The sequence below is a fragment of the Centruroides sculpturatus genome, unplaced genomic scaffold, assembly GCF_000671375.1.
Source record: "Centruroides sculpturatus isolate CEXI.00-Female unplaced genomic scaffold, Cexi_2.0 scaffold2078, whole genome shotgun sequence".
NCBI lineage: Eukaryota > Metazoa > Arthropoda > Arachnida > Scorpiones > Buthidae > Centruroides > Centruroides sculpturatus.
This window is the reverse complement of record NW_019386463.1, coordinates 44,830-58,065: the sequence shown is the minus strand read 5'-3', so window position 1 is coordinate 58,065 and position 13,236 is coordinate 44,830. Positions and strand designations below refer to the sequence as shown.

Sequence of the window (13,236 nt, the reverse complement as noted above, 5' to 3'; positions counted from 1 at the left end):
GGCATGGTTAAAACTCAAGACAGCGTAAGCACAATTATTCCAGATATTACAGGTTCCGACAAGTAAAGAATTTTTATAGTCCTGCCACAAATAAGCTATATATTGATTATTGACCATTTGTGACATGCTATAACGAGCAAAAATTAAAAAAAAACTAATAGGTAGGTTTAAAATTAATAAATACAAATGTATTCTGACAGTGAATGAGTTAATTATGCTTTCTATTTGCAAAATTCCTCAACCTTAACACAAAATAAAAAAAAAAGTGAATTTTTAAGAAATTTGCAGGATTTCCCGGGATAAGAAAAATTTCCCAGGTTAAAAAACAACCAGGATCCCATTTGAGAAACCCTAGTAACACCGTTCACAGTGAATTATACTTCTTATTAATATCACTTGGCATAAATAGCATACTAGACTATATATATATATATATATTTTTTTTAGTTTTACAGTGTATTACTTTTATACTTTTATTACATATGCATCTAAACACTGATTATTTGTTGTTGTATATACATGTTTAAACAAACAAATGATATATATAACTACAGTCGACCCCCCTATAAGATATAGATACGTTCCAATTTATTAGGAATCCGATTTCTTACAAGTCGTTCCAATCACAGCCCGACACGTGTCAAGTTTACGGACTACGGCTGATTGAAAGGTTTTCTTCCATAAAATTAATCGATTCTACACTAATCCGACTCAACATTTCCAAAATACGTATATTTTTTCGTAGTTTTATAGGAATCGTAATTATAGGGGGTCGACTGTATAACTAATAGTCAATTTCTGCCCACTAATGATAGCAATGGAATTAATTTTGATAGCTGATTAAATAAAAACTGTTTTACAGTTTTATATATCAGTTTTTTAAATTGAGTCAAATTTTCAGTAACTAAATTGTATAGTATATTCAAATAAAACCACGATTTTTCTTATTGCTTTCCTTCTATTATCTTTAAATATGTTTTAAAATAGTTTGTCAATTCAAGTTAAAGTTGAACTGAATTCTGTTATATAATGTATATAAAATTCTATTACAAGTGTATATTATATGTAATAATTAAAGCAAATGTTCAAATAAAGTTATTTAATGAATATATTAAAACACATTTACTATATTTATTTTCCAGCTGATTCTTCCAATACATTTTCAACAGATTTCTTTTCTTCTAGAACAGATGATATTTCATTCAACAATTCTTCAGTTGTCATTGTAAAGTCACTTTCTATCCACGATTCTTTTAGACGATCCATTATGATTTTTAACTTTGGCCCCCTTTTGAAGCCTTCTTTTAGTAGCATATTGCCATTAACAGGAAATTTTGGAATTTTCCAATTTTGTAGCAAATTCAACAATCTCTTATTTCCTTGATATTTGAATAATTCACACGTCCATTCTTGAACATCACTAACTTTATCTGATGTCATTAACATTATTTTTTGATATGGTTTTAAATCTTCTTTATAAATCTCATCCAACCTCTGATTGATGATGAAATTTGATAACTTATATTCATAATTGGAAAATTTTAGTCGAAGACGCAGGTTTTTAAGCTATGTAAAGAGAATATAAAAAATAATTACCTTTTATATCAATATNCCAAAGATATCCGTGTATGTGTTAGTTTCTATTTAATATATTTATTTTATGTTATTTAGCAATAAATATTTATTTTTTAAGGAAATTTATTCATATCCTACAGCAATAAAGTTACTACATAACATTTCATTTCAAAATTCTTAGCTAATCAAATATAGACTGGCCACCAGCTTTCTGGCATACTTGGTTCTGAAATCTTGTCAAATTAACAGTTTTTCCACACTAACCAAGGCCACATAACTTAATAGTTTTTGCTTCTCTATCTCTAAAGCATTATGGACTTGTAGAAATTTGATATTAAATATGGACTATTTAATAATTATCTGTGTTCCAAAACACAGATAATTATTAAATTTTATTTACTTCTATTAATGTAATCCTCTGTCATTTTATATTTATTTTGACTAATTTGAATAATATAACTAATTTAATTACAAAAACTATTTAGAAAATTAATAGTGCATGCAAAACATATCACATTATGCTTGTCTGAAAGAGTTTGAGAATGGTCACATCATCAACCTCATCACTCCAGATACAAGCAATTTTACCAAATTGCATGCATCTGGGCTGTTTGACCCAACAGTGAGATGGTGTTTGGAGTTGTCGGATATTTCCGTATGGTAAAAACTGGCATGCCAGTTTATCCTGGAGAAATGCTGGCATGCTGGTTTAAGCGAGGTTATAGATCCCTCTCTAGAGGACACATTAAAAAAAAAACAAACAAGTTATGTCACATAAAAACAAACCCGTTTTTATTCTAAAACTGAAACTGTCAGCATTGCATCCAAAACTATAATTATATGTTTAATTTCTTCATTTTGTCTACTTTCTAATGACAAAATTCTAATTCTTGAAATTCTAAAAATGCTTTTTTATGTGTATTTTATTGTCTGATTCAAAACTACAAAAATAAATACATTAAATTTAAGAAGCTTCTTGTAAATTATCTCAGCTTACACTGATTAAGCTTTGTATGAAATTTGAAAGGAAGGTGTTATTTTTAAGATCAGGGTAGTGTCAGTGTAGTCCTGACTGACTGAACTACTACTACTACTACTACTACTACCAATAAGTTGTTAATTGTTTTATTGTCTTGTAAACTAAAACTCTTTTGTTTTTAAGTGAGTCAAATTACATTATTATTATTTTTTGTACTTGGAAGATGTTTTCTTTAACATTTAATTAATAACTAGTTTTGTTAAGTCTGATTAATTTTATATTTTAGTTGCAGTTTAATCCTCAGAGTTTCCAGCATGCTAGTCTCTCCTGTTTATATGCGGCATGCCAGTCATTCTGCACAAATATGGTGTAATCATAAGACAAGCACAAACAGCTGCAATGGCATACGTTATTTATTCACCATCCAGGGACATGTGAAAGCTTCACTACAGAATCATCCCTCTTCCCAAACCACCAGCAGGCAACTATAAGAGGCAAATCTGCATGCATACAACTGTTATGTACCCTGTCATCAGTACCCCAACATCATCAGATTTATTTACAATGATAGATAAGCATGGATTACTAAAGACTGGAAGCATATTGTATTTTAGCAATGAATTCTAGTTGTCTGGGAAAGGATGATATAGTTCTGTGTTAGTGTAGAAGACCTGAAGTGTTAAAGTGACGGCTTTAATCCTGCCTTTACTGTTGAGTAGCACACTGCTCTCACTGTTGGCATGCTGTTTAGGGAAATCATCTCTTATGATAGTTAATCATCTATAATTATGCTCTGTGTCTCTTGCACCACTTACAACACATTCAGGAAATCCTGCATTCTCATGAATTGTCCTTCATAATAAGGCTCCAAATAATCCCTTTCCAGCAAGCCACATACACAGCTAGGGTTTCCCAGGAATATCTCCATCATGATGGCACACATCCTTTGCCTGCCTATTCTCCAGATTTGTTGCATATTGAGCATTTGTGAAACCAGATGAGATGCCAGCTTTAACCATCTATGAATGTGAGAAATCTAGAGCAGCTATTGCAACATTTATGGACAAATCTGTCAAAGGCCAGCATACAATGTCTGTATTCTTCCTTGCAGACTGTATCGTCATATGTATCCAGGTAAGAGGAAGGCCTACAAGATACTAAATATTGTTTTAAATCGTATCATTGTTCAACAAAAATTGTTCCTTTGCTATGATATTACAATCAATTATTACCATAGTCATTACGTTCAGATTAATAAAGTTTCATTCAATTCAATACCTCCTTGGTGTGTATCTGTTTTGTCAATGAGAGTAGAGTGGGTGATCGATTAATGAACAGTTTGGACTATGAACAAATAGGATAATGAACACTTTTGCAAAAGATTTTTATGTTTGGATAATGAACACCTCACAGAACAAACACAAGAAGAAGCGATGTAAAATAATGACTACTGACTGGTCTTCCCTTGTTTTCAGGCAACAATTTGAAACTTTTTGGAGTGTGGGAGATGTTGATATCGACACTCAACCCAGTATATATTGATCAGATAGTATTCCTTCGAACTTTGAAACTCTCTCTTGTAATTCTAGCCTTTTATTTTTCTGATAGAAATAATTTTTTATAGTATTTGTGAGACTGTAAGACGGGCACTCGTTAAGTTTTGCATCAGTTTTTCTTTTCGAAAGGTGAGAGTATAATAGCAAAGGAAGAGAGTGGGCAGAAGATATCTGATGGTGCTGGACAGTATGGCTTGAACAGGTCTACAGTAGGTCGCAGTTCAATCTTATCTAAGAAATATACAGTATAATCAAGAAGACTCAAGCAGCTAAAGGAGTAGCAAAAATTACATCTAAGAAGTAAAGAACATTGGAGAGCTCATAATGGAACCTGAAATAGATCTGCAACAGAACACCAAGAAACTCGGCAAGATATGTTTTCTTCTGAAAAAGAGGATTAATGCTGATATCTGCTATTAAAGATCTTTTGAAGAAGTGGGAGGATGTCAGAACAATGGTCTTAGAATAGCATCCAAACCAGGTTGATGTTTATAGGCTTGGAGATTTCTACAATTACAATGCTATTAATTACTTCTGAAAAATCCTGAAGAGAGAAAAGCAATTGATATTAGACAGATTCTTTAACTCCCACAAATGGAAAAAACATGACTAATAAAAATGCAAGACTGTGTATATACGTGGGGGGACCCAAAAATAACCGGATTTTTTGTATAAAAACTTTATTTATTAACTTTTTTACAAAAGTCCTTCAGTCACCTTCAAAGTACTCTCCATTAGATGCAATGCAGTTGTCAAGTCTTTTTCCCCACTGTTTGAAGCATCTCTGGAACTCTTCAACCTTGATATCATTCAGTGTCCTTAGCGAAGTTGTTTTTATCGGCTCCACACCATCAAAATGATTCCCTTTTAAATTTTTTGTCATTCTCGGAAACAGAAAAAAGTCACACAGGAGGGTGGGAACAACAGGCCATCCCCAAGAGGCCAAATAGTGAGTCACTTGTAATGCTGTGTATGCGGGGGCATTGTCGTGATGAAGGAACCAGTCATCTGATCGCCAAAGTTCCGGGTGTTTCCTTCGCACATCCTCTCGCAGATGTCTTAACACTTTTTTTGGCGGATTTTTTCAACGTTTTTCATTGTTTCGAGATGTTGAAGGACGTCCAGAACTTTGCAGGTGGAACAAAATAACAGTAAGAGAAACATAACACTACGCTCAAATGTAACCCTACAAACTGATGCCGTTTGCACAGCTGTTTCATGAAAGTCTCTACTAACCCCATGTAACGGGAGAACTCTCTACTATGTGTACAAATGGCAGCGTGCTCTCAGTTCAGTTTTTTTGGGTCCCCCGCGTNTTCCATAATGTAATATAATCCTCTTCTTAGAGACTGGTTGTAAAGATGTAGTTCTTGGTGTTTCAAAAGTGCTAATTAAGTTTCATATCAAATCAGAAGAAAACCCATGATGTTTGGCAACCTTCTCAATATCATCTAGTTTGATGTAAGTATTGATGGTAATTGTACAATGGGTATAAGCTCACCATATTAATGATCTGAATGCCAAGAGTTTCATGGAGAACAGATCGAATAAACTGTTGTGGGAAGAAAACAAGTTGATAAGTGGGCTTACAGTAACCGCTGGTGTAGATACTACCATCTTTGCATTTAATATGTTTTTTGAATGTCTTTTTGTTCTTTTTCATTTAAGTTATTTAAGTTTGATATTCCAACTAAAGAAGGCCTAAGAAAGTAGATTCAAAACATTTTTGGTTGATTAAATTTATTGCTAAAGTTATACAAGGTGTACTGCTTCTTTTGTTTTAATAAAAATACATTGGAACCTCGGTATACGACCTTAATCCGTTCCTGATGTTTGGACTTATACCGAATAGGACATATACCGAACCAACCTTTTCCATAAGAAGTAATGTAAAAATGATTAATCCATTCTCATGTAAAAAAAATATGGCTGGCTTTAAACACCTCACTTTCCTGGCTAGTTCCTGCTTGATTTTTCATGAGATCAACATATATCTTTTTAGCTTTCTCGCAAATAATTGCTTCTGATAGGATATCGCCAGCACACTGTTTTTCAGTTATCCAGGCAAAAGTAATTTCTCAACATGATCTAATGTCTTCGATATCTGTTTAGAAATTGATTTAACTCCTTTCACAACGTTAGCAGATTTAATAATGTCTTTATTTTTCACAATTGTTGATATCATTGTTCTCAGAATATGGTATGCAACAGTTAAATCTTAAACACGCATGCCACCTTCATATTTCTCAACAATCTCTTTTTTCAGTTCCATTGTGATTCCAGTCATTTTTTAAAAATTTTCTGTTGCTTTTCATTTGTCTTTTTTTCAATTCATGATTAATAANAAAATAACCGGATTTTTTGTATAAAAACTTTATTTATTAACTTTTTTACAAAATTCCTTCAGTCACCTTCAAAGTACTCTCCATTAGATGCGATGCAGTTGTCAAGTCTTTTTCCCCACTGTTTGAAGCATCTCTGGAACTCTTCAACCTTGATATCGTTCAGTGCCCTTAGCGAAGTTGTTTTTATTGGCTCCACACCATCAAAATGCTTCCCTTTTAAATTTTTTGTCATTCTCGGAAACAGAAAAAAGTCACACAGGAGGGTGGGGAACAACAGGCCATCCCCAAGAGGCCAAATAGTGAGTCACTTGTAATGCTGTGTATGCAGGGGCATTGTTGTGATGAAGGAACCAGTCATCTGATCGCCAAAGTTCCGGGTGTTTCCTTCGCACATCCTCTCGCAGATGTCTTAACACTTTTTTTGGTGGATTTTTTCAACGTTTTTCATTGTTTCGAGATGTTGAAGGACATCCAGAACTTTGCAGGTGGAACAAAATAACAGTAAGAGAAACACAACACTACGCTCAAATGTAACCCTACAAACTGATGCCGTTTGCACAGCTGTTTCGTGAAAGTCTCTACTAACCCCATGTAATGGGAGAACTCTCTATTATGTGTACAAATGGCAGTGTGCTCTCAGTTCAGTTTTTTTGGGTCCCCCCTCGTATGTATTTTTATTATTACATATAAATAAACATAGTAAGAAAGTACAGTAAAACCCAACTTAACGCTGATTCAATATAACGTGGTATTTCATTGATTCGTATATAATACGAGTATTCCCAAACATGAACCAATCAGCAAAAGGTGGCAATTCGTCATAGCACTGTACTTCCCTTAAATTTATGTTTGTTTGGTGCAATTTTGGAAAAAATATAACATCATGGATGCCATAAGACATAGCAACTTGGCTTGGCAAGAATTAACTGATAAATGCATGAACAGAGTGTGGAAGAAGTTATGGCTGAAGGTATCCAAGAATTCTCATTGAGAAGAGCATATTGCTGTATCGTTAGGTTGACAAAATTGTCAACTTAATCGATACAGGAGATGTAGACGAGCAGAATATTGGGGAGTTAGTGCAGATTTCTGGTAAGAGCTTTACCAATGATGACTTCAAGAACTGACAGAACAAGGAACTACATAGAACTGGAAAACAGAGATTCTGAAAACGAAGAACCCAAAATATTTCTCTACAGATTTCCTTAGTAAAAGTTTGGTAATGATAACTGAAATTGTTGATCAAACTGTAGCAAATGATCTAGATTTTGAAAGGAGTGCAAAAGCAAAATGAGGCATTTTGGATATAATCTTCTGCTACTGACATTTGTTTAAGGAGAGAAAAAAGAGACAAATGAAACTTCACGACTTTATTGCAAAAAAAAAAAAAAAACAAGATTTTCAGAAAAGTCAGTATCTTCGTCAAAAAAAATGAACTAATTGATATATTATTATACATTTATGTGTGCATATGTTTATGTGTTTTTTAACATATATTATTATACAAATTAATATAAAAATAACTTAAAATTAAAGTTATTTTTTTTTTATTTTTGGTCATGTGTTCCCCTATCCCTATTTACTCTATGTTAAAATAGTCTCGTTTAATGCTGTTTCGCTTAGCTATTTGTCGTCCAGGAACGCATCCCCTGCTTTAAGCAGGGTTTTACTGTATATATTTTTTTTAGTTTTTGGAGTTTCCAGAACAAATTAATCAAATTCCCATGAAAAACCTATGGTAAATCGATAATTGGTTAACAAACAATTCGGATAGTGAACAAAGTCTTGGAACGGATTATGTTCATTAACCGATCACCCACTGTATATATATTTTTAAACTATTTGTTATGTGTATCATATATATAAGATATACATAAAAAATATTCCATCATGCTTGATGGAATACTTTTTATGAGAAAGTAGAGATTGAAGAATTGAAATGAGTAGAGATTTATAAAGAATTCACTTAAATATACAAACAGATTTAGCCCTTTATATTAAAATCTTTCTTTATAAAATTTCTTTATACACTACATTCTAAGTAAATACTCTATTGTCTTTTAAAAGATTTCCTTGCTATCTTCCTTTAGTAATAGATACCTTAATATTGTTTTGATGATTGATGTTGTGTTGTTTCTGCAGCCCTTGACAAAGCCATTCTTACTCAATGTTGCTCAATTCAGACTTCATGGCTTTCAGGGGTCTTAGTTGTTCTTATTCTTTCAGATCTAGAATTTACCTGACCAATTTTACTCCTACAGTTTCCCCTAGGCATTTTTTCTTTTTTTTTGACAAAATAGTGAGTATTTTTAATTCCACATTGATAAAACAAAGATGAATTGTATGTATATTAGTTAGATGAGCATAAACATTTATGTNATTCATATATTTATGTGAATAATATATTAAGCTACAATTATTCTTTTAAACTTAATTTAATAATTCTCTTAGAAATTGAATTAACTTAAAAAAAATTTTACACAATAATTATTTTTAAAATCAATGGGTTAACAACATATTTCTAAATAGAACGATTCACAAAATTTCTAATGACACAAGTAGTTTTTTTTTTACTTCATTATTGAAATAATTAACTTCTTTTCTAACAAAAAGACTTTATTAATGATTTTAGACAATCTAAATTATTATATGTATAATTCAATTATATTTTATAATACTTTTCTTTCATTCATATTCTTTAGATATTATAATTCAAGTACAGTGTGCAATCAATTCTTAGAGCTTCATTCATTATAAATAAACTTTAATTTTAAATATACAGTAATAATCAATACTTACCTCCTAAACCTTCTGCATTCTCTCTTATTGCATTTAGAGTGTCTGCATCATGACAATTAGGATCAACTGCTATTCTGCCATAAAACCTAAATTATAAGTTCAAATGAAAATTCTATCTGAGAGAAAACTTTTTAATATTATGTGAAATTAATAATCTTTTCTTGATCAATTTTTATATGTATAATATAAAAATTGATATACAAATACATAAATAATAATTTCCTATATTCAAAACTAAATTATATAATGGGACCCACAAATGGCCAAGTGGTTCCATTCCATGAATACCTGGAGTTTGGTCGTGGGTTCATGCCTCACCAGAACAGGCTGGCCATGTGGAGTTTTTCGGGTTTTCTTCACATCTGTAATGCCTGAATAAAGGCCAGTTACCCTTAAAAAGACCTCCCAGAAGACGATTCCTAGGCAGATCGCCCAAGTGTTGCATTGCCATAAGTTAACAAACAAACAAATAAATTATATAACTCTTTGTCATTTATAAAATTCATGATCTATATGTGAGACCTGAAAGGCCCTGGGTCTAAATCAGTAATTTTATTAATAATGTTAATATTTTGTTATAAAATATTCTTTCGTTTGGGTGAGAAAAATAATGTTTTAACGTGGGAAAAGGCAGATAACAGATGTTACTTCCTTTGAGGGAAGTTTGTACATCCTCTGTTTTTCCCTTATCCGCTAAAAATCTCGCTCAGATGGGAACTATCTACCCCCTCTTTGATCCCCCTTTCATCCGTACACATGAAAGAGTTTCTAGCAGATGATTGGTCGTAAATCAGGAGATATAGGGGAAATTTGTCAGAATTCGGGGAGTTCATCGACAGAGCTGGAAGTGTCCGAACTCCACATGTCTTCCTCCTGATGACCAACGCCCTTAGACGAGTCACATAGAATAATTCCAGAGTTAGCACTTAGAAGTTATACTTTGATTTTGTGCACACCCCGATCTCCCATGGAAAGAAGTAAATGAACTTTATCTCCAAAGTGTCCGTTTCCTACAGAGAAGAAGACGAACGACAACTAAACCAGGTTGTATGATTTAACAATGATTGTAACTCTCTCTCTCGTATCGGTTATAATATAGTTCGTATCTCTCTCGACGTATATCTTCATTGTCGTATTTATATCCCTCGTTCATTGATATTTTGTATTACTTTATATTTTCTTATGTTGTATTAAATTTACTCTTGTTGTTTTATATACGATATGTCTCTTAATTCGAGTCTGAATCAGATCTCATACGCGTGTTTGTCCGCGGAATTTAATTGACAAACTGGTGTTGGGACCTGACAAGATCTAGAATTCACCCTCTAGATCGGTTTTTAAACCTTTTACTTGCCTTCCTATAAAAAAAAAACAAGAGAACCGATCTCACGATCGTGTGCCCATAAGTGGCATAACTTTGATTACGTCCCCGGCTATCTCACATAAATGAGGATGTTTGTTTACTGTACACTCCTAGGCCATTCAACCAATTGCTATAAAACTTTGACATTCAGCATGAAATGTAATCACAAAGCATGCTTCAAGAAAAATAGCAGAATGTCGAGCTCTGGTGTAATGGGAGTCCCGTGCACCATACACCTAGCAATGTCACACATCACATGGCAAGTTCAGACAGGAAAGCAGAGTAATGTTGAGAACCAAAGGCAGTTTTCATGTAATACCAACTGGTGTTTCCAGATTGGGAATTTTTCATTGACTGACAACATTTGGGGAACTTTTTGGAGTGACATATTTTTCACTTTGAGTCTTTTTTCAGTAGACTAAAGAATAGTGTTACCACCTGTCCGGTTTTCACCCAGACAGTCCGGAAATCGACTCACTGTTGTGGAAAACTATTAATTCTGTCTGAGAATATCGTGCGCAACCTGTCAACCTTTTTTTTTTCCCCTTTTTGCTTGTATGATTCATATCTGTACACATCCCACTATCCAATAGAGCTAAGTAATCTGTAGTTGTTCTTTCTTAATTTAGGTTACTTACATTACTCCTACCCAACTCTCCCTAGTCCCTAACTGTAACTGATTTAGAACCGGCATGCACTGCACGTTATTCTTCGCATTGCAAAATGACATTGCACATGCATCAGGAACTTCTGTTCGAACAAACCTCACCTGCCGTCCGGGTCAGCGAATTTGAAAAGGTGGCAACACTACTAAAGCATAAAAATTTTTACACGACAGAACACATGAAATACCATTTAAGCCTTGTGATCAAATATGTTTCTCATAACTATTCATTTTTGAATAATAAGGCTACCAGCACCTGCATTAATAAGTAAGTAAAACTAATGGCAATAAATAATTTCAAGTGGCAAAAAGAAATGGTTGGAAGATGGTTGATAATAAACTGGCAAAATGGTTGGAGACTTTTTTAAATTTTCCAGAGTAATCCAATTACTCAAATCTTTTAACTAAATTCTTTCATTCACAATATTACTCAATATTTCAAATTAACGTAGTCATTGTGATTTTCTCATATATAATTTATTACTTAAAATTACAATCTAATAATAAATAAATAATTTACTTTTACAAAAAAATTTGAAAGTACGAGAAAAAAAATCACATACAGTAGAGCATTGATTATCTAAAACAATTCAGGACTGGGGTTGTTCGGATAACTGATCATTTATGAAAAAATATATTAAACACAAAACTGTACTGTATATAATTTGTATCACACATCAATACATATCCTACATAAAGTAGTACATTAAATTAGGCCTACAGTTTAGGTTGGCAGGGAGGGGAGATTGCTGCAACACCATAGCACTAGCAAAAATTTGAATTTGCTGACTGGAATGCTTTCAGTTAACCAATGTTTTGGTTGATCAGTATTTGGATAATTGATGCTCTACTGTATTTTAATTTTTTTAACCTAAGAAATAATTTAATTTACCTGAAATATCTCAATATTCTTAAATAATCTTCTTTAATACGTAAAGTAGGATCACCAACAAAAATTATCCTATGCTTATTAAGGTCATCAGTGCCATTAAAGTAGTCATATAATGTACCATCCAATCCTACAAGAAATAAAAGAGTAAATTCTGAAATCTAAAACTGTTTACTTTTAATCAAATTTCTGACATACTGATATCTTAAGTAATAAACATTTGACTAATTCTTATATATCTCTAAAAATTGATTCAATGATAGTCTATACCAGGGATGTCCAACCTGCGGCCCAATAAACATTTAAACAAAACCGACAATTATTTTTAATTTTATTTTATTTATTTCAACGAAAGAAACTAAAAAATAGAAGTTTCACAAAGCCGCAAAGCCATAAACCTTTATATATTTTTTATTTTTGAGTGGAAAGGAAATGTTTTCAAATACTCAGAAATGTGTGAATGAGAAAGGAATACTATATAAAGCTAAAGTTGAGACTCAAAGAATTATAGACCCAAATTCGGGGAAAGGAGAAAGGCCAAAAGATAAAAAGTAGTGAGAAAGGTTAAATAGACTTTCTGTTATGCAAATATGGACCTTTAATTTTCCAACCTACCTCACTTCTTTATCGTTTGTTTTTTCTCTCCTTTCCCCGAATTTGGGTCTATAATCCTTTGAGTCCCAACTCCAGTTTTATTTAGTATTCCTTCCAGCGTTGCATGATTTGCCTACTTTGCGCCAAAGTTGGGTTCCCTTTTTTTAGTTTGGCATAAAATATATCATTTGGCGCATAGGCTACTTTTTGGGCTACATATTATTTATAAATATATTAGTCGAATAAAAATGCACTTTAAAATGGTGTTTTGTCATTTTTTATTAATTAGAGACCCAAATAAAACAAAATATTTGGGTTTTTCAAATAAATTTTTGTTTGTCTTCTTTATAATAAATGAATTTATCTATTTCAAAGTAAAAATTGAAAGTGTCTGTAAAAGTAATTTTTTAAAATATCCTTTTTCGTGATAAAGATTTAATACTTATTACTATAATCTAGACATGTTAATCCT

The 13,236-nt window shown here is 32.4% G+C and overlaps 1 protein-coding gene across 4 annotated transcripts in view; it reads right to left on the bottom strand.

Moving 5' to 3' along the window:
• LOC111615057 (CCA tRNA nucleotidyltransferase 1, mitochondrial-like) overlaps positions 1-13,236 on the bottom strand; it is a 34,408-nt gene that overhangs the window by 8,406 nt on the left and 12,766 nt on the right. For all 4 annotated transcript variants that reach the window (XM_023356429.1, XM_023356432.1, XM_023356431.1 and 1 more), the window contains exons 4-5: positions 12,174-12,300; positions 9,255-9,340 (exon numbers count right to left, since the gene is read on the bottom strand). In XM_023356429.1, coding sequence (XP_023212197.1) covers positions 9,255-9,340; positions 12,174-12,300 — 213 coding nt within the window. The remainder of the gene's footprint in view (positions 1-9,254; positions 9,341-12,173; positions 12,301-13,236) is intronic.